This window comes from Mauremys mutica, chromosome 8 (assembly GCF_020497125.1).
Source record: "Mauremys mutica isolate MM-2020 ecotype Southern chromosome 8, ASM2049712v1, whole genome shotgun sequence".
NCBI classification, from domain to species: Eukaryota; Metazoa; Chordata; order Testudines; family Geoemydidae; genus Mauremys; species Mauremys mutica.
Window position 1 is genome coordinate 76,492,151 of NC_059079.1, and position 22,494 is coordinate 76,514,644.

General features: G+C 36.8%; 1 protein-coding gene across 3 annotated transcripts in view; it reads right to left on the reverse strand.

Annotated features, from left to right (window-relative positions):
* MATR3 (matrin 3) overlaps window positions 1-22,494 on the reverse strand; it is a 47,505-nt gene that overhangs the window by 23,667 nt on the left and 1,344 nt on the right. For 2 of the 3 annotated variants that reach the window (XM_045027259.1, XM_045027257.1), the window contains exons 2-4: window positions 9,484-10,548; window positions 3,796-3,857; window positions 2,782-2,823 (exon numbers count right to left, since the gene is read on the reverse strand). In XM_045027259.1, the coding sequence (XP_044883194.1) occupies window positions 2,782-2,823; window positions 3,796-3,857; window positions 9,484-10,386 (1,007 nt within the window). In that variant the 5' untranslated portion in view covers window positions 10,387-10,548. The remainder of the gene's footprint in view (window positions 1-2,781; window positions 2,824-3,795; window positions 3,858-9,483; window positions 10,549-22,494) is intronic. The other variant, XM_045027260.1, reaches the window with a different exon arrangement.

Consider the following 22,494-nt stretch of genomic DNA (forward strand, 5'->3'; position numbering starts at 1 on the left):
TATCAAGTTGTATACAGTTTAAAGATGAATTACTTGTACTAGTAGTTTAACTAAGAATTAAGTGGAAATTTGTAAGAGTTATGCTATTTTAGCAGCTAACAGCTACAGTATTCATTATTGGAAGATTACAACTACAATATACTATATGAACCACTGCAATGCGAGCACCCTAAATGCAACATATTTTTATGTCTAGGGGAAAAGTTTAGTGAAAACAAAAAGTTTTAACACTACCTGATCAAAAGAGCAACCCTAAAAATCTTCTCATGCAGAATCTTTCAGGTGTCAGGCTATGGGGGGAGGGATAGCTCAGTGGTTTGAGCATTGGCCTGGTAAACCCAGGGCTGTGAGTTCAATCCTTGAGGAGGCCATTTAGGGGTCTGAGGCAAAAATCTGACTGGGGACTGGTCCTGCTTTTAGCAGGGGGTTGGACTAGATAACCTCCTGAGATCCCTTCCAACCCTGATATTCTATGATTTGCATTAGAAGTCTGACCATGAAGTTTTAGCAAGTCAGCCTATGCCTTAGAAATAAGTAGTTTGTGCTTCATTAAAAAAAAGTTTGTCCAGCTTCAACCTAACCAAACAGTGAAATTTCCAAGGCAGAAATTGATCATTTTTCCCATGCTCCACATCTGTGACCATGAGCCACTTTGCTGAAGTCATGATCTGACACTGAACTCCAAATTTGAGATTTGGATTCCTAGGTATCAAAGAATTTAACAACTATTTTTATCCCATAGGTTTTATGGCAGGATTACTTCTCCAAATCTGGCAATTTTATAGTTAACATTTCAGTTTTAGTGCAATTTACTTTAAAGGCAGATATCTTCTTAAACAATAGATTTCTTTAGTTCTTTTAGGGAAATGTTTAGTTAGATAAAATATTATATGATCACCATGTAAAGCTATTTAATAATTAATTCCTTCAAGTTTTCATTCTGCAATTTATTATTCCCTATTCTCTGCACAAACTCCTCCAGAGAGAACATGAAGGAGTGAAGGAGACAGACATCAAAGCAGATTATAAAAATCCTGATTTTTTTTAAGTAACTTAATCATATTTAAAGTTTTTACTTTCTTCCCATTTTAGAGTCTTAAATTGCTAAAGTGGCCATTTAGATCTAACTTCCTAAACATTAAAAAAATTATGTAAAATCTGAAATTCTACTAAAGTTTCAAACTTAAAATGCTCCTATTTGCTGAAAAAGAGAAGTCTAGAGCAGTGGTTAACATAAGAACGGCCATACTGGGTCAAACCAAAGGTCCATCTAGCCCAGTATCCTGTCTACCAACAGTGGCCAATGCCAGGTGCCCCAGAGGGAGCGAACCTAACAGGTAATGATCAAGTGATCTCTCTCCTGCCATCCATCTCCACCCTCTGACAAACAGAAGCTAGGGACACCATTCCTTACCCATCCTGGCTAATGCCATTAATGGACTTAACCTCCATGAAACTATCCAGTTCTCTTTTAAATGCTGTTATAGTCCTAGCCTTCACAACCTCCTCAGGCAGGGAGTTCCACAAGTTGACAGTGCGCTGTGTGAAGAAGAACTTCCTTTTATTTGTTTTAAACCTGCTGCCCATTAATTTCATTTGGTGGCCCCTAGTTCTTGTATTATGGGAATAAGTAAATAACGAAGTAAGTTGCTGGAAGCGGCAGCCAGTACGTCCCTCCCTTGGCCCACACCGCTTCCAGCGGCTCCCATTGGCCTAGAGCAACGAACTGCGGCCACTGGGAGCCGCAATCGGCTGAATCTGCGGACCCGGCAGGTAAACAAACCGGCCCAGTGCACCTGGGGCTTTCCCTGCACAAGCAGCAGAACAACTTTAGGAACCACTGGTCTAGAGCCTTAGTAACATCCTCACTGTAAACATCACAAACTCAAAATTGATCAGCAAAAAGCCCATTCTCTATTTGGAATCAGAATCACCTTTCCATACACTGAACTTCCACAAGTCAATGACCTGATCCTGGTCTCACTGAAGTCAATGACAAAACTGACACCTATGACAGTGGTGCAGGATTTAGTCATGTAGGCTCCCAAGGGGGCGAGATTTAAAACAAAACCTGGCCGTGTATTAAAAAGTTAACAATAACTTCGTTAATATATCAAAAGTCTAAATAACTTCTCACTGTTAAGACTACAGCAATTTTATGCCATTAATAGAAAAGTTAATAAAAATATAATTTTAGCCCCCATTCTAAAAGCAATTAAGACTGTATTTAATTATAAGAAAGTAGTCCTGTTGAAGTCAGAATTATGGCTTTAATTTTCAATATTTTAGTAGTGGCATTTAGTTCCCTCTCGCTATCGCCAGGATTTATAATATAGTTCATTATAAATTTTTATCTAAAGTTGCAATAGCAGAAAAAAATCAGATTCATTTTACAAAGCCTCAATCTGATTTAAACAGCTACACTCCAGACAATTTCTCTATTTCCTAGATATAATTACACAAGGAGAGCCAACTCAGTTAAATCAGTGCTGCTTTTCAGCTGGTATAAAGAGCAGTCCACCCATAAAAGGAAATGTGGACAAGTGTCCAGATAGGATAAAACTTAAAAAAAAAAACAAAAAAAAAACCCAAATCCTGCACTCTATCCTATATTAAGTGATAGGAAGTTGAGCCCCTTTGTTCTGACACACTGAATGATTTTAGTATTTCCAATATTTGACAAAGTTGAAAAAATGCCAAGTTTTAATTAGTCATTTCATTGCATTATGTACTTCCAATATAAAAGTAACTTGTATTTTGCATTGTTCATGTTTTACTTACATTCCATGTCCAGAATCATTATCAGGATTCCACTCTGGATATCTTTAAATAAAAAAAGGTCATTTATAAATAAGATATAAAATTAGGATTGCAAAGGACAGTATCTACACAAAACTACTACAAATTCACATTTTTCACAGGAAGCAGGAAAACATGAACACATTGTACAGGAATAACTTGGATAGCATGATTGGCAGCCATTAAATGTAATTTTTAACAGCCATAAGCACTTCAATGCTAATTAGGAGATTAGGTGGTTTTTTCCCCAGACTAGGAAGTGTATTATACACCTCTACCCTAATATAACGTGGTTGTGGGGAGCAAAAAATCCCTACTGCATTATAGGTGAAACACCGTTATATCAGGGTAGTGGTGGCAGGGCTGCAGCGGTGATTTAAAGAGCCTGGGGCTTTGGGCGGGGAGCCCCGGACCCTTTAAAACGCTGCCCAAGCCCCACTGCCGCAGCCCCGGGGTAGCAGCGGCAGGGCTCCAGCAGTGATTTAAAGGGCCCTGGGCTCCCAGTAGCAGCCGAAGCCCTGCTGCTACCGCGCTATATGCGAACCTGTGTTATATCGGGTCACGTTATAGCGGGGTAGAGGTGTACTTAAATACCAAATATCTAGCAATAATCTGTAGTATTACAAACAGGAGAGGTTTGAGTCTACAATATGTGGAACAGACTGAAAGGAGAACCTCTTGGAAGTTTGTCCTAGAAGCGTAACTAGGGAGTATTGCAAGACATTACAAACATTGAACACCTGCTAGTTGACACTGTCTAAACATATGTAAAGCATAAGAGCTTAGTAGAGACTAAATTGCCTTTCTGCAGCATACTTAATTACTTTTTGGCCCTGAGATGCTTAAGGGGAATGGCTAAAACAAGTTTAATGTATTGGTCTTTTCAGAGCACACCAGACAAATTATTTAAACCTGCTCTGTAAAATATAGTTAACAGCTGTCTAATTCTACATGCCCTCATGCCACAAGAATGCTTAAGGTATTTCAAACTCATACATTTCAAGAAGAAGCTGACAACGTCGACTGTGGGTTGCTCCATTGATATGGTGGTTCCACTCCTGCAGTAAAGTAAACAGTTACAATTAACAACATAGGGTCAAATATTTTTTAACAAACCATTCCCTCTGCACAGCTATGTACCTACTCTTCTATGCAGAGGTATTTAACAAATAGTTGTGTATAGATACTGAAGTCTGTTTGTAGTGCTTTAAAGATACAATGAATTTTGACCTACCTTAAAACTGTTATAACCTGACAAAGTGTCCGATGGAAAAATGTCCTCTGGAATCTAAGGGCTTGATTCTGGCTTCAGATATGCAAAGCTCATCATGAGAAAATTGCTAGAGTATACCTGCAGGGAGCCCAAGGTTTTCCTTTCATAGCCTTGAGATTTTTTCCTAACCCCTCTGCATTACACCTCAGACCTTCAAAGACTAACATACTTAAAAATACTGCATTCAGTTATGGGTAGCACAAAAGCCAGAAGATGAAAAATTGTAAGGAATTCAGAAAAGAGCAACAAAAAAAATCATTAAGTGGTTAGAGGGACTGATACGTAAGGAAAGATTAGAAGAACTGAAAGTGCATAGCTCGGCCAGACAACTATGTTAGTGAAAGATAGAAGTGTACAAGTATTTGAATGATACAGACACCAAAGAGAGGGGGGACTTGTTCAGGATGATATAAAGAGGTATAACTAGGAGTAATGGAATTAAGCAAAATAATATTTAGATTAAACATCAGAAAAAGTTTAATGAAAATAACTCCTAGAATGTGGAAAAGACTCCAAAAGCCAAGTGGTAGAATCTTCATTTGCTTGGGTCACTAAAACAGGACTTAGTTGTCTGGTAGATCTGTTAAAAGACCATATTTTCCAAAGCTTTACTTGATAAACTACTAGCCAGAGTCAGATGCAAAACAGGAGTACTGGAGAAAGGCAGAAGGGTCTCACATCTATCAGGTGCAGAAGTAACAACCTGATAAACCCAGTACTTCAGTTTGCGGGAAAAGGGAGGGTGCTGGGATTTCTATAAGGAGACTATTCCTAGAGCCTATCTAGGGGTTCAATTTTCCATATCAGCCTCTGGCTAGAAAGTATCTGATAAATTTGAACTATGACCCTGACTACTGAAAGAACTGAATTCCACCCCTCCCCCTCTTCTTCCCCAGTCTTCCGACCATTAAAGGGAGCTCTCTGCTACTCTAGTCTTCCCCCAATGGCCAGTTTTGGTTCTCTTCCCTCATCAAGATGTCCAGTGCCTTGCTCTTGCTGTTGCTCACAACTTTCATACCCAACTGCAGAATGACAGACATGATTTCTGACTTCCACTCTTGATCATCAGGTTTCAAACAAGTAGCAATGACACTGACCAGAACTTTATTAATTCCACTCTGCTGCTGTCAAGGAAACCCATGATCATCAGCAGAAGTATTGGAGCAATTAGTTATAGTACAATTATATTTTCAAGCTTAAATTCTGCACAAATTGATGGCCTCTCTGTAGTCCAGAAAAATCTTATTCAGTATGGGCAACTTTTCCATTTTTAAGATGTTATAACCATCCTCCTGGGTAAAGCAGTGAAGTATCAGAGGCTAACTGTACTGCCTTGCCTTCAAGAACTCAGAGTTTTAATGGCCTTGCAGCAAAAGAATAGAATGATAATTCAAGTCTCCCATACAGCATTGTCACTAAGCTATAACTAGGGCCCTGCCAAATTCACAATCATTAAAAATGCATCATGGACCACAAAATCTGGTCTTTTGTGTGCTTTTACCCTATACTATATAGATTTTTCAGGAGAAACCAGTGTCTCTCAAATTGGGGGTCCTGACCCAAAAGGGAGTTGCAGGAGGTCACAAGGTTATTTGGGGGTGTGTGTGCAGTGTTGCCACCCTTACTTCTGTGTTGCCTTCAGAGCTGGGGGGGCTGGAGAGTAGTGACTGTTGGCAGGGTGTCCAGCTCTGAAGGCAGCGTCCCGCCAGCAGCAGCACAAAAGTAAGGGTGGCAATACCATACCATGCTATCCTTACTTCTGTGCTGCTGCTGGCAGCGGCTCAGCCTTCAGAGCTGGGCTCCCAGCCAGCAGCCACCATTCTCCAGCTGCCCTGCTCAGAAGGCAGCGCCACCGCCAGCAGCAGCACAGAAGGGTAGCAGAAACATGACACCACCTACAATAACCTTGTGACACCCCCCCACAACTCCTTTTTGTGTCAGAACCCCTACAATTACAACTGTGAAATGTCAGATTTAAGTAGCTGAAATCATGAAATTTATCATTTTTAAAATCCTATGACCATGAAATTGACCAAACTGGACAGTTAATTCAGTATGGCTGATTTCTTTTTAGATACACAAAACGTATCAGAGCAGGATGAAATCCTGATCACTCACCTCTGTCAGAGGTTGTGTTTTTGTTTTTGTTTTTTAAATAGAGGACATCACTTTGTGCAGGATTCACAAGATATGAGTTCCTACTGTTGGCTCTGCAATTGTGAACTCGTATATCAATGATTCTAATGCACAAACATGTGAACAAGAGCCAGTTTATTCCACTATATACCAAACATTCATTACTTAAAAACAGAAAGCGGCCAAATGTAGGAAAGGAAGACCATTTTAAGCTTTTAAAACGTGGTGCAAACAGATTTAAGTCATTTAATACAAACAGACACCCCCTCAACAATAGGAAATTGTAAACTTTAGAGTTCACAATGCATTTTTAATTTGCAAAGTTTCCAGGGCTGGCTCAGCTAAAAGTAAATGTATAGTATATTTGAAGTTTGTCAATTTTAAAAAATAAACTTGCAAGCAAACATTTTAATATCCTCTATGTACTCTGGCTGGGATTTTCACATATAAAGGAGTTGGGCTCCCAACTCCATACTGAATTTCAAATTCCCTCAGGTTCTTTTGAAAACCCAGTCTATACATATTTTTACGATTTAGTTTAAAAAAAAAATCTTCACTTGGAAAATTAAAGTGAAGTTAGCTTGCTTAGTTAGTTTTTTGTTTAATAGTTTTACCACATTCTATTAAAAGGGTTCTAGATTCCTTAAAATATTACTCAGGTTGCTTCAGGATCAAAGTCTCCCAATTCTGAATTTTCAGGGCATATTTACACACAGACATTGATCTTGGCGGGTGTCTGAAATTAAACTCTTAAATATGTTTTGCTCTATTTTCAAAAGTTCTAAGTACCCTCAGCTCCCACTGAAGTAAACAGCACCTGAAGGTGCTCATGACTTTAGAAAAAAAATCAAGACAAGCTTATTTAGGAGCCTAACGTTAGACATTTATTTATTAGAGTCTTGGCTATTACTTTTAGAAACCCATGTCTCTTGAATGTTTTATTTTCAAGTTAACCTACTCATGCTGTTCCTTCTACCACAATGGTTCTGTTTTATTTTACGGGGAGAGCAGGGAGGTAACATTTGCCTAAATCCTGTTCTGTGATGTAGGGGGTCAAAATTGATAAAGTGCCTAATCAGACAATTTGGGCAGTATTTCTTTTCACAAGTATATGTTAGAACAAGCTGTCAGTCATCAATGAAGATTTATACACAAAGTTAAAGGAACAACTAGTAACGTATGTAGAAAAGGAGAGCAACTTCTTATCTTTGTGAAGTTAAGTTTTTCCCCTTTGGCAGACTTTGATAAAACACACAGTCCCTTCTCTATCCTCCTGATACTATTTTATTTTAGAGGAAAGAGAAGATATTGTAGTAATAAGCTAGAACTGTCCCAGCTCACAGAAGCATATTCCAATCTGCTTCCCCTAGAATTTGATTCAGATCTTAGTGTTTTACCTGTGACTCAGAATCAGAAATGCCATAACGTAAGGAATATCTAACAAAACTGGAGAAAATATGGTACCTATATCATTGCAGGAAAATACTTTCTTCTTGCATTGGTGTTATTTCTGGATAAGAAAGCAGACCCCAGGATTTGGATCCTGGCAAAATAGAGGAACCGATTTCCAAAATATTTGATATGTTGTATTGGAAGTTTAAGCCTGCACATGTATTATGTTACTAACTTGATCTTAAACAGTTTAAAGTGAGCTGAAGAATGTTTGTAAATTTAAAGTGTTTTCAATACACTGTCAAAGGGGGAAAATATTTTTTTCATATTCTAAAAAAAGCTGCTTTTCACAATTGGCTTCTTTTATGCCAAGTTTCTGTACAAAACAAAGCAAGCAGAATAGAGTAAGCAAAAGCACTGAAAAGAACCTTTATAACAGGAGATACCATTATAAAGTATCTTAAGATGTTAACATTTAACTTCTGTAACCATATAAGATGTTTTCATATAACTATAGGTTTGTTGTTTATTGTTTGTATCAGTTACAAAAATAAACTTCAAATAAAGAAAAAAACCTGATTGGAGTTACCTGAAGTAATAATTCATAAACCTGTATTTGCTTTGTCAAGTTAGTAAATACAATATAACAGCTAAATTCTCAAGTTATATGGACACTTTGGGTTTCTTAATTTTAGTTGTATTACACAAAATATTGTTTTAAGATGTTTTCAGGAACAGGTAATACTTCCAGGTGTTACTGTAAAGAAAAAGTTAGTAACAATACCACCACATTAAATCAATTTTAAGGCAAATGTATGTATTCTTAACTTGAATAATCTTCCCCAAAGCCTTCAAATGAAAAATATAATGTAATCGATTTTGACCGGAGGGGCATTAAAAGCCAATTTCAAAATTCAGCTGCCTAGTGTATTGAAAATCAGCAAGAATGAATAAAAACCAAAAAGGTGAAAGTAAGAGAGCTCTGAAATAATATCTGAGCAAATAAGCCAGTTTGGGTAAATTGTCACCTTGTCAGAGACTTGAACTATAATTATGAATAATTTAAGAGGGAAGTCTGATCAAAAATATACCAGAAGATCCACTCTATTTGCAAGTCAAGTAAAAGAACGCTACCAGGAACACAGAGCAGGATACTGCAGCAGCAGACTGATTTTTTTCTGAGCTTCTAAAGGGACAGATGCAACACGTGACAATAAAAAGTGAGTCTGAAGTGTGCCTAAGAAAGTTGTGAAAAAAGGAGAAAAAATGACGACAAATTTCAGCCATAGTATGAGATAGAGTGTTAAAGTGAAATTAAAAAGGCAAGAATGAGCTAATCTAAAATGTGAATTATACTCCTGCAAATAAGTTCCAGGGCTCTACATTAACTCTTTCCCTTTGGCCATGGACAAGGAAAAAAAGCAGTATTGTGCAAGAATGCATCTTAACTACATATATATAAGCAATCAAGACAGATGTGGAGGAGAGCTGAATCTAGCTTCCTGAATAGCACAATAGATACACTGCAAAAAATAAATAAAAATAAAAACCAACCAAAAACAAAAACACCAAAAAAACTGCTTAAATGCCAGATGTTTGTGGTTAAGAGAACATGTAGGATGTAAAATATAAATAAGATATCCCAGCAGATGATAGCTGTTTGGTCTGAAGTTAAGCAATCTGGGCAAATAGAATATTAATGTAAAGCCCTGGTTTAAAGTGTTCATTAACAATTACTTTGTAAATAAACAAAGTGCCTTTTTCACTCTCAAATTTTCAGATTTTAAAAGTAATTAGGCTATAGAAATAGTAAAAGAAATAGGTAAAAACAGAATAGATACTACAATGTAAAGGAAAATAGAAGCATCTGATGCATAACTCACCTTATTAGAATGAACTGGCATATCACATATAGAGCACAGATGGGGATAACCCTTCGGTAAGAATCCATGGAAGTCTTCAATATTGCTATTTGGAGGAGCACCTCTCTTTTTCTCAAAAAGAGATCTCTCAGGACCAGGACCACGACCCATTCTGTCATACTCACTTTCATATTTATGATAGTTATGCGAAGTCTCACCATAAAAAGAGTCATCCCTACACCTTTCTCCATCTCTTAATCTGTCATCTTCATAATCCATTCTGTCATAATAACCAGATTCTTGAGAACGACTTCCATGGTCATAGTCAACCACTGGGTTGAGACTAGGACCACGATCATCAAAACTATCTCTTCTAAAGTGCCTTTTTTCTTCCCAATCATCCCTAGGTACTCTGTATGGTGGCTCCCGTGTAGATGATCTGCCATCTCTACCATAACTCAATGAAGGACCTTCTTCAGCTCTCCTCCTTTTAAGTTGTAGAAGGATTTGAGGCAAGTTTTCAGGAGTAATCTTGTCCTCGGGATAGCGACTCAGTTCATCTAAGTCTCTAGCAGACAGACCAAAGCTGGCCAAAATATTAGTGGCCTGGTCTGCATCTCCACGGTGTTGAGAAGACAAAGGGAGTGGACCTCTACTTCCAATGTTAAAAATAGATTGTAAATTATGGGAAGAGGTACTAGCAGAAGACAGTGCACTATGAGATCCTTGTTGGTTCAATGAAGAACTCATTCCAAGATTCATTAAGCTAGCAAGGCGTGCAGTACCCTGGTTCATCCTTCCAAGAGATGCTGGCATACTTAAAGACTGGGTAGCAGCAGCAAGAAGGCCTATTCCTGCAGACAGGTCACGCCCATGACCTTGTGAATCCCTACTTAGAGATGACTGCTGGAATGACTTGGACATTGTAGAACTATAGCTTGTCTACTTTATGGATCAAAATTTTAAAGATGGCTGAAAAGAAAGCTCACACTAGAAAGGTAAACTTCACTTCAAAATGGTAACGCCAAGAAAAAAGGATCAATAATGACTGTAGATCTTCTTCAAGCTGAGAAACACCAGACAATTCTGTAGAAAAACAAGCAGTTTTAGTCATAAATCCCTTTAAACAGATGCAGTTTTCAACTTATGCATCATGTTGATCTAAAAAACATTTAAGATCTCAATCTTACAAGGCTTTTATTACATAGCTTAAACAGATTTGAGATGTACTCAGAACCTACATATATTACTTGATAAAAATACAGTAGTTTTTCCTCCTACACAAACTAGTCTTCTCCTACAAAAAATGAGTCATACTGAAGATAAGTGAATTTCAGAAGCTTTAGATGTTAGAAAGCATCTCAAGTTTACTAGCACACAAGCCTTGATCTTTAATGGTTTTGTATACACCCTACATCACTATGCTAAGTTCCAGAAGACCACAAAAAACACAAAGCCATGGAAACCAAGATGAATTTGGTATATACACATTTAGAAATGAAAACTATACCACTATAGAAAAGGACGAAAGGGAAGTTATAAGTAACTGAAGTTTGGGCAACAAGTGTCTACTATAAGATCTAGTAAATAAGACCAAACATAATATTCAACCTTTATGCAATCAAATCAAATTACTGAAGTGAAGACAGATGTGAACAAGAAAAATAAGTTTTAATTTGGTAGAAAGTAAATAAGACCTCTTGCTCAAATTGCAGTTATATGGTTAATACCACATATGAAATGAACTATTCACTATACCACAGCCATAACACATCAGCTTGAGATCTGATAGCACAGGCTAAGTAAGGCCAGGTTTGGTCAGTACTTGGATGGGAGACGTCCAAGGAAAACCCTATTGCTGCAGGAAGAGGCATTGGTAAATCACAAGATGGTGCTATTCTTCCCGCCCCTAATCCCCATCAGTTCTGAACCAACACACTGTTAGGAAACACTGATGATACTGCTGTCTTTTGGATGTGACTTAAAATTGAGATATGACCACGATGGTTGTTAAAGGTCCCTCAGCATTTTTCACAAGAGATGAATATTATCTGTAATTTATAGATTCATAGATTCTAGGACTGGAAGGGACCTCGAGAGGATACTAGAATAGAGTAATATATTCTGCCTAATTACATTTCTTCTGCAGTTTCAATTGGATATGGTATTCTTCACTTCCTACACTGTTTTGTGGGGTTTCTGTATACTTCTTGACAGCTGTTTTATTCCAATGCAGAGATGCTGTATTTCAAAGGGATTTCATTTTTGTGGAGAAGTGAGGTAGTGTATTTCCCCTCATATTTATACCTCTACAGACTGGTGGCATGTGCTATCTAAGCAGTCCAACTCCCCATATGAATGCCCTTCTCTGGTAGCATAGGACGACTGCATTTAGGTCCTGGAAAGAATACACCCTTTGAATTCCTGCAGGGCCACTCAGCCCCCCTGCATGGCCACTCACCCATGAAAACATAATGGCCTTGCAACAGAGAAAAGAATATAAATCATACATCCCCAAATCATGCACCTTTCTGTCAGAGGAGGGACATTTTTGGAGTGAGACAAGGGAATAAAAGCAGGGGTCTTCCTCTGAAGAGATGAATAGTGGAGAATCTCTAAGGCACACCCCAGGGACTTAGCCTTGCAGAGCTTCACGTTCCCAATACTAGGAGAATTCAAAAGTACAACCAGGGGTTTACAAGTGTGTGATCCTCACAACTGCATACTGAATTTAAATCTATTTTTCAGTGGTGACTAAAGTAAAATATTTTTTCACCAATATTTCTAAGTCTAAAGCAATCTGGTATCCTCTGGGGTGAAAGATGTTATATATGTCATATGTATTAATTCTTTACCAAATATTTATGACTTATATCAGAGATGTAGGGAATCCTATAATAGATGTGAATAATACATAAAGCCAATACAAAGGACCACCGTCAATGCATCCAATGTTTGAGTATAATTTTGCTTTACCTATGGTTAAAAAAATCTGCAGCCTTTTGCAGTCAATTGATATAAATTTCAGGTGGGGTCTATAAGATTAAGCAGCATGGGAAAAACTTATTTGGAAAGAGCAAATGATGTGGAGAGGTAGAAGGATATTCCAGACATCAGTAGCTGCACAATAAATTACTCAGTGGCAAGAATGGAGGGAGGGACAGAGAAGGCAGGTGGCTAAGTGAAATGGCGAGATCCAAGACCCAAACTGAACATGCTCCAGGAGTCTCTTTATAAAAAAGGGACATTTTTGGACTGTATTGTAAAATGAAGAGCCAATTAAATGTTAAAAGTATTAGAGAAATGTTCAGACTTGCTCATATTCAAGATAAAATTGGTAGCAGCATTCTCTAATAGTTCACACTACCTTCAAAGTACTTCACAAACTACTTTACAAAGTAAAAATTACTTCATTTTATATACATCTGCATTAACTTAAACCCTTAAAGTACAGTTCACATATACATTTGTAGCATGGGACAGAATTTGTTTTTTAATAGTGTCTTTCTTAAGGTCTATCAAGGAACTTTGCAAAACAGTGAGTTAGAAACTGGTAACAAAGGTTGAGCATACAGCCATATGCCCAGCAATAGCTTGATGCACATAGCTTTGGACATCAGAACCTGCTTAAACTAGAAGTTGAACAGGACACCAAAGATATCTACAGTACTATTCAAAAAGCAATGTTTCCCTCAAAAGCAGATCCACCACTAATCCTCCTGCCACATTTCTTGATTATTAGTTCACTGTCATAGCTTTGGTCAGAATATCACTGAACAAAACCAAGAGTGTTTGAGTAGTAGCACCTCATACAGAGTTCTGCTGCAGAGAGAACCTGAGTTTCACCCTGTAGCCTGGTTCTATGTACGAATTGTTTCTGCAGAGTGTTACTGCAAGGATGCTGCAGATCTGCAAAGAGGAAAAGAGAAAGCCAGAAAAACAGAAATGAAGACTACAAACACAGAAAAGACATAGCAGGGAGAGAAACTCAGGAGAGGATGAAGGAAGACAATTACATGGGAAACCACTGCTGACAGAATTGTGGGTCTTTTAGTAGTTTGTGTACATACTATAAATGTTTATCCTTGTTAACTGTCAAGAAGTTGAATATAAAGGGAAATTATGTGTCTGGGTGGATGTCTCTAAATATTTCCTTATATCACTGGCATCTGATGATTGCCACCAGTCTTTTGTTTGTAAATTAAGATCAAAAGTGGGAAGGGGACAGAATGAAAGAAATAAGAGCCACTAATTTCATAGCCAAAGGATGTTTAATTTCCACATGGTCAAGTTTAACATCTCATTCAAAAGACAGCATGCATTTCTAACATTGCAGGCCCTTGAAGGACTACAGTACAGTGTCTATACCAGGTATTGACAAGTCCTGATGAACCTGTACCCCAAGATCTTGACTTCAAAGTGAGTGTGCCCTCAACTGAGCCACACTAACAAGATGACCATGACTGATCAAAGCAGTGGAAAGAATTGAGGATTGATTTAGCTCAGTTCAAAATGTAGTGCTATGAAGGTGTTGTTCCCAGTATAGTTAAAATTGTAACAGATGTGTTTTGGACTCTAAATTTATAATTATAAAGATTTATAGTCAGAAAATGGATAATATCAAACTCAGAGTTTATAGTAAAAGCTATTTCAACGTTATATCATTTTTAAAGTCCAAGTGCTACTAACTTCAGATAAACATGAACAATGTCAAACAATCTTTAGAAACAAGTTGTGCAAGAAAGTTCTCCAAAATAAATCTAATTAAAGGTTGACAAAATGCAAAAAAGAAAAACTGGAACCATACTGAATGTGTAGCTGCCATATACACAGGCAGATTAATGCTGATTTTCAAACAGTACTGGGTTTTTGTTCTATTTTAATACAGAAACAGTATTCATACTCTGTTTCTAAACATTTAGAAGTCTGACAGCTATATTGTGCCATCCATTGTCAGTGGAAATTCCCCATGAAAATCAATAAAAGAGTTCTACTTTAGCAAATGGATAGCACTACATAAGTCTAAGTTCTAAGGATACATCAATCTTCGGCCATACAAACCTTAACATCAGCATCTTTAAAGGTATACTTAGGTTGAAAATATTTTTAAAAAAATAATTTCCTTACCTGTGTAAATACCTTGGATTATTAAAATAAAGTTCTAAAAATCCAAATGACATTTCATAGTTCATGCTGTTTTACTGTTTCTCAGTTTGGACAATGAAAATCAAACAATTTCACTTTTGTTTCTAGTCAGTTTCACTTTCTGGTTTTCCTGCACCAGTATAGTACTGTAAACACTTGTAGGGAAGGGGTTAAATAAAAATACCAATACTGAAATAAAAATATGAGAACATGTTAAACAACATTTATGGGGTTTTAAAGGCAATTTTTTCACCTAAATTACCTGACAAATGCTTCCTTTAAAGAGATACTAACAAGAGTTAAAGACAAAACTGTAACCTAGCTTAATGTTTTCATGTCTGACATGCTAATTCAAAGTCTAATGTGTTAAACTATGTGTAAATTTTCTCCTTAAAAATTAGACCTACTAAATACACACACAACTTCCATTAAGGACTATTATAACCCTAAGTCTTTAAGGACTGATATATATGTTATGGCACAAATGTTTATGTAATCTACATATGTCACCAAAAAACCATTTAATAAAGGCTTCAATTTACAAAAGGGTATAAGGCCTCTGAAGTTCATTTGCACATGCTGGAAAATAGTTCTTAATAATAGTCTTTAATAAAAACCCTAGTCTCTAGTTGAGACTCTGTACCAAAATTCAGACAGCAATAAAACACAAACATAAGGATATAAAAAAAGATTTTAATGAAAGTGTTGACTAATTTCACTCTAATAGTACTAATATGCAACACCAAAATAAACTGACACTGAATACTGTACACATTTTGAAAATTAGACAAAAGCTTCCATGTCTATCTTATGTTCCACATCCATGTTGCCTCACCTTGTGAAGTGAGTGGACAAGAATAATCTACACAGGTTTATTTCAGCTGTTTACTAAATCATTTTTTCTAGCCACAATTTACTTGTTCCATTTCCAATATGAACAAAAGTCATAACTGTCCATCTCCAATGCAATTTTTGTACTTACGTTCTTTGTTCAAACTCTGTTTTACTAGTCACAGCAATAATCCATGAACTACAGACATATGCACACTCTTCTTCCTACATTTGTTTCCAGCAACAGAATACCACTATTAAAAGTTGTTCTGTGTAAGGAAACTGGCTCTTCCTATGGAAGACTGAAAGAATAGGCTGTGGACTTAAAAGGACTCCTCCAACTTAATTTAAAAACAAACAAAAACTTTTAGTAACAGTTAACACCTACTTTCTGTAACAAGGATTAAAGGAAACATAGGAAAATGTGATAAAGTCACAAAAACAGGCAGGAGAATCAGGAGCAGATGAAGTACAAAAAATAACTGGTTTACATGTTAAAAACCTTTGCAAGTCCTCTTCTCAAATGCTAATTTTAGCACATATACTCTCTCTCTCTCTCTCTCTAGATATAGATGCACACACCCCAAATATAATTAACAGAACTTATTGTAATATAAAGCCAGATCCTACAATCCTTAAAAAAAAGTTATCTATAATGGAGGTGTAATTTCTCTTAATAGAAGGCAGGTTTCACTTCTGCAGGGAGCCAAAAATCTGTGCGGTGTTTAGGATTTTAAACAGATGCAACAGACAAGTTTGTTCAGTTTGAAAGTTACCAGTTCTAACTTATGAATGATCAATACAGTTCTTAATACATTTACAACAATCTCTGTATTTTTCTTTAGTTTAAGCAGAAGCACATTATAATTAATTTCAACTAAACTAAGCTGACTTTTTTTAATTGTTGTCCAATCTTTAATTCTAAAGGGTATGGCTTGAAAAATAAACCCAGTACCTAGAAGCCTGAGGATTAAGTTTGGCAAATTTAAATTGCATTAGTTTAAATCAATCCAATCACTGATTTTAATCTTGGTCTTCCATTTATAATGTTTAATCTCCTATGGAAAGGTTGAGTTTCATTCATTGGTAACCATTAAAACATGCTGTTGCACTTGTTTAGTTTGCAAATCTAAAGCCTTTACACTAAATTTGGTACGGTTTGCTAAACAGAAGGGATACACAACCATACATGTGTATCGATAAAGCTGTATCATTGCTTAAATAAATTTGTTTATATTCTTAATTTTTACATTTTGAATATGTCACAATGATGAAAGATGCATTTCTTATTTATAGATTACTACTTTGAGATTGCATTAAGCTGCATGTGGATAAAAGCAGAAATTAAAAGTGCACAAAACAGCATTTTAAAATTGTTTATTAGCTTAATGAATCCACTTCAATTGTGCTGGACACAAGAAAATTTATCATAACATGTTTTGCATTTAAAACTGATTTAATAAAACAAAGGGAGAGTATTCTCTGTAGTTAGTGAATTGAACTGATTGTTTCTGGTCACCAAACCCTTCCACTGTAGAACTAGCAGAATTCAGCCTCTCTCACCTTGTTTTTACTGAGATTGGAAGAGGAAAAGCCTTCCTACTTTTTCAACTCACAACTTATTTTTCAACTCTGAATGAATAATTGAACGGAACTACTTGAATAAATGGAAAAAAAAATACTCCGTATCTGCCGAAGTGGCTACTTCTGTCAAAACACAATATAACACTTCAACAAATTCTGGTTCTAGTTGCTTAGCCGGTGACTTCAACCAGTTCAGTTTGACTTTCTTTAACACTTCAGTGCCAGATCCATACTGCTTTTAATTTTTTATTTAATTTAAATTATTTTAACAGATCATAGTAAGTTTAGGTCTTAACATAGGTTGCCAATTTCAAAAGTTTTTTTAAATTAATTTTAATAAAAAATAGTTTAAATAGAAAATTGATTTTAATGTACTTATTTTAATCATCCATTTTTATCCATTCTGTGTCCACAGACACAACAGGTTGCAGGATCAGAGCCATAGTGAGAGACCTGGAAATGCTACGTAGCAGATACGCTGTTTTCTGATGCAGTTCTCGATTGTTGTAAAAGAAGTTCTATTGTTTACTTTTTTATCACAACAAAAAATAAGTTGTGTCAAATCAATGTTAAAAAATAAACTTTAGCTTAAAGTTAAGAAAGTTTCAAGACAGCATGGATGTGGAGACAAAACAGCTCTTTGTCAAAAAATAAGATGCCTGCTTCCTATCTCAGTCATATGTAACATTTAGGTTTTTTTAATTCCAGGCATACATTTTTGTTGTACTGAAGTATGCAAACAAGGGGACAACCAGAAAACCATTATTTACCCCTTTTTTGTAAACAAAGCCCTTACTAAAAACAAACAGCAATCCTAGAAAAAGATTGAAGAAAAGATTAAAAAAATGAAGAGGCTGAGCTAAAGAAAAAGAAACAGGCACAAGAATGTTTAAAAGCTGAAAATAGGGAAATACAGATAAGAGATATTTTAAAATGTAACTGAGTCAGATTAATTGTGTGAACAAGCTAGCCTAAGCAACTACATTACCTTATCAGTGCTATCCTTGGGCCTCTACCCTTTTTCAATTCTGTTTGTTAAATCCAATCTGTATAGAACCATAGAAATACAGGACCCCTCCAGCTCTAAAGAGGTCATCTAAGCTCATTGAGGCAGTACGCCAAAAGATGTTTGGACAAACTGTTCTTAAAAACTTGCCATGATAGGGATTCCACAACCTCCGTGGGAAGCGTATTCCGCTAAACTGTCTAGTTAGAAAGTTTTTCCTAAAACACCTAACCCAAATCTCCCTTGCTGCAGATTAAGTCAATTACTACTACTCCTATCCTCAGTGGACATGGAGAACAAGTGATCACCATCCTTTTTACACAGCCTTTCATATGTTTGAAGATTTACCAGGTTCACTCCCCTATCCCCCGACTGTCTTTTCTCAAGACTAAACACACCGAGTTTTTTTAAATTTTCCTCATAATTGAGGTTTGCTAAAACTTTCATCATTTTTGTTGCTCTCCTCTGGACTCTCTTCAATTTGTCCACATCTTTCCTGAAGCATGGCACCCTGAACTAGAAACAATATTCCAGCTAAGGCAGTGGTTCCCAAAATGTTACAGGGTGTTCTTGGGGAAAAATTCCCTAATGGGGGAAGAGAGCTGTCCCTAGGAATCCCAGGTAGCAGGGGGCCAGCAGCCTGGAGTCCCTGGACTGCCAAGAGCTAAGCAGATCAAAGCAAGCATACCTATCACACTGAGGAGATTTAAACTTCAAGACTACTTATAAGAAATGGAAAGGGAGGTTGATATTTTTTGCTGTTTTTTAAATTAAATAGGCAGCTAGTATTGTTTTTAAAATTATGAAGAACAAGTTTAAGCTTTGTTGTAATGTGCATTGTTTGCCTGGACTGCTCAAGACCAGAACATTTGTGTAGGAGGAACTCTGAGTTGGCTTCTTAAATACCTTCATGCTGTTTCACATCTGATAGTCTTTGATGAAACATAGAATATCAGGGTTGGAAGGGACCTCAGGAGGTCATCTAGTCCAACCCTCTGCTCAAGGCAGGACCAATCCCCAACTAAATTATCCCAGCTAGGGCTTTGTCAAGCCGGGCCTTAAAAACCCTTAAGGAAGGAGATTCCACCACTTCCCTAGGAAACCCATTCCAGTGCTTCACCACCCTCCTAGTGATAAAAGTTTTCCTAATATCCAACCTAAACCTCCCCCACTGCAATCTGAGACCATTACTCCTTGTTCTGTCATCTGCTACCACTCAGAACAGTCTAGATCCATCCTCTTTGGAACCCCCTTTCAGGTGGTTGAAAGCAGCTATCAAATTCCCCGCTCATTCTTCTCTTCTGCAGACTAAATAATCCCAGTTCCCTCAGCCTCTCCTCATACATCATCTGCTCCAGCCCAATAATATTTGTTGTCCTGAGCTGGACTCTTTACAATTTTTCCACAACCTTCTTGCAGTGTGGGGCCCAAAACTGGACACAGTACTCCAGATAAGGCCTCACCAATGCTGAATAGAGGGGAATGCAATGAGATACATTCAAGCAAATTTCTGCACTCAAGGGGAGCCTAACATGAGATTCTTCTCAGGAGTGAGAGTCAGCTTGTGCATGTGCCATCGCAGGATGGGGAACTTTGGTTTTAAGCTCACTGTAACAGAGACCATTATTACTATGTGCTTATAAAGCACTTTGGCACAATGAGGTCCTAACCTTGATTAGGGTCTCTATGCACTAGTTATACAAAGGATTTATAACAAGAATTTTGAAAGTGAGCTGGAAGATTTAAACAAGTAAATACAGTTATTGTTATTTAAAAACAATACCTAGACCATACAGGGGTTTTCAAACTGGGGGCTGTGAAATTACGTGGGGGGGGGAGGGTCCACAAACTGTCAGCCTCCACACCAAACCCCACTTTGCCTCCAGCATTTATAATGTTAAATGTAAAAAAAAAAATGGTTTTAATTTATAAGGGGTGGTCACACTCAGAGGCTTGCTGTGTGAAAGGGGTCACCAATACAAAAGTGAGAACCACTGAATCAGAAACAGAGTCACCCATAGATGGAGCAAGTCACAAGTAGCAATATAATACAGACATCCCAACCTAATATCTCTTGCACACCAGGATATAGAAACTAAGCAAAAACTGCATACCTACAGATAGTTCTGTAATTAGACCAATATATTTTCTTTCCTGATGAGATCAAAATGCTGTTTGTGAACTTGCTGGCACATATTTTACTTGCAGAGAAGACAACTTGATGGGTCATTCAACAGTTTTACTGCTGAAACCAAAATCCCATTTAAATTAAGATGACAGCATAATACATGTGCGAAAACTGAGAAAGCACAGAAATACTATGAAGCACTTATACTTATTTCTAAGAATTATTTATTTGTTGCCATGTGCTGATCAGAGGACTAATCAAGAAGTCAACTATCAGAGGCAAGCAGCACAGGAATAGATACATAAAGACTACATGGAGATCAATTCCTTATGAGTTTGGTTGCAGCAGTCTCTTCCCACATCTGTGGCAGATCTAACCAAAGCTCTATTAGATGGGACCTTACCCAGTCCCCATCTTTCTCCTTTACATCATCTCGATAGCACTTTTTATTTGTATGTAAACAACAAGGGAGGAAATGTATCAGTTCCTGATTTTCTCCAGTTAATGAATTTTTAGAAGTGAGTTCAGCATGATTCCCTAATTCATTCGGGGGTATTTGAAAGTTCTTCCTGTTTTTTATGATGCAGATATTCCTGATAAAACTAGGGAATAGAAAAAGTTGTGGGCAGGATCTGTTTAGTAAGTACTTACTCTATTGGTTACTCTTGCAACATTTGGTCTTGGAATGCCTGTAGCATCCCAGTTATTTCCACATCACAACTAACTAATCTCTTCAAGTATGGAATACTCTGCAGATGAACTCTTCCAAAATAAAGGCCCTGTTATAAACAGAGTCCCTATTTAAAAGAGACCATACTGTAGTTTCAGAATTTGTTGTTCATACCTTCCCCTTCTGAAATATCCTATTATCATCTTATATATAAAGTGTGGATATGTAGTCATGATTGAACAGATGTGTTCAAAAGGTTCAACTCCCATTAACCTATGTTGCAATTATTGAGTCAACATTTAGATACATGTTATCAGAGGGGTAGCCGTGTCAGTCTGTATCCACAAAAAACAAGGAGTCCAGTGGCACCTTAAAAACTAACAGATTTATTTGGGCATAAGCTTTCGTGGGTAAAAAACCCACTGCTTGAGATGCATGGACGTCGTGGGTAAAAAACCCACTTGTTCAGATGCATGCGTCCATGAATCTGAAGTGGGTTTTTTACCCACAAAAGGTTTTGCCCAAATAAATCTGTTAGTCTTTAAGGTGCCACCGGACTCCTCATTGTTTAGATACATGGAGTATTATTCTAAAACCAGAGCAAACTTTAATAAGCTATTAAAAAAAAGTAAACAGAAAAAGATTAAGGCAAGTATGTGTATTGCAATTTTCACATAGTACCAAATGTTGAAACATTAGAGACAGATTAATATTTTTCTTCTGATGCTTTTGTAAATGAAGGTAAGGTGCTCAGACACCAATGATGGGTAATCCTATTAAAAAACCTCAATAATTAAGGGGTTCTCTTTTAATTAAACAAAGAATACTAAGTCTCCTAGATGTGAGCTGCTTATCTCATTCTGGATGGAAAAACAAGACCCCTTATGTTCTCCCTGAACTTCATGAAACTCGAGACTTCTTTAAACTAACTTTTTTTTTAAATTTAAATATAGCTAAAGACGATTAAACAATAAGCTTTTACTACTTTCTGTATTTAGGGCACTATCAGGTAGTTCTAGCACAAACTCTATGCTTTGTAAAGCAAATAAACATTTAAATAGGACATTCGACTTTTTTAGTCATATTTCTGTCTGAAGATTTTTAACCTGAAGTTAAAAGTAATAACTCAAAGCTTTTTAATCTCTCTTTTTTTCTATTTTATGCATTTAACAGCATTTTGTATGTTGTCACTTAGGCCCTGTGCATGAAGTTAAAACATGCATGTCTGCTAAATCAGGGCCCTAGTTGCCTATTTGTCTGGCTCTCTCTAGTGGCAACTTTTGATCTAAAAAAGAAAATGCAACCTTAGAACCACAAAAAGTGGGGGGGGGGGGAATGAGGGATATGTGTAACACTTAAGTTAGTTTCAGCTCACTTTTTGAAGTTCACTATATTTCAAGTTAATGGTATCCTATTAAAAGGACATTATTTATAATTTTTAAAGTGTAATTGAAAAGTTTTCGTTTTCTGAGCACAGGAGGCAAAGATTTAAACATGCCTGTGCAGCAGTACTTGCAGCACACATATGGTTCAAATTCCATGAAAGTGAAACAAAGTAGAAAGATATGTTTTTAAAGTTGATATTTTCTCTCTGCCTTTGGGCAGGATAGACATCACAATCTCTGGAAGTCCTCAGGAGCAACAGCCTTCAGAGATGCTATTAACAGA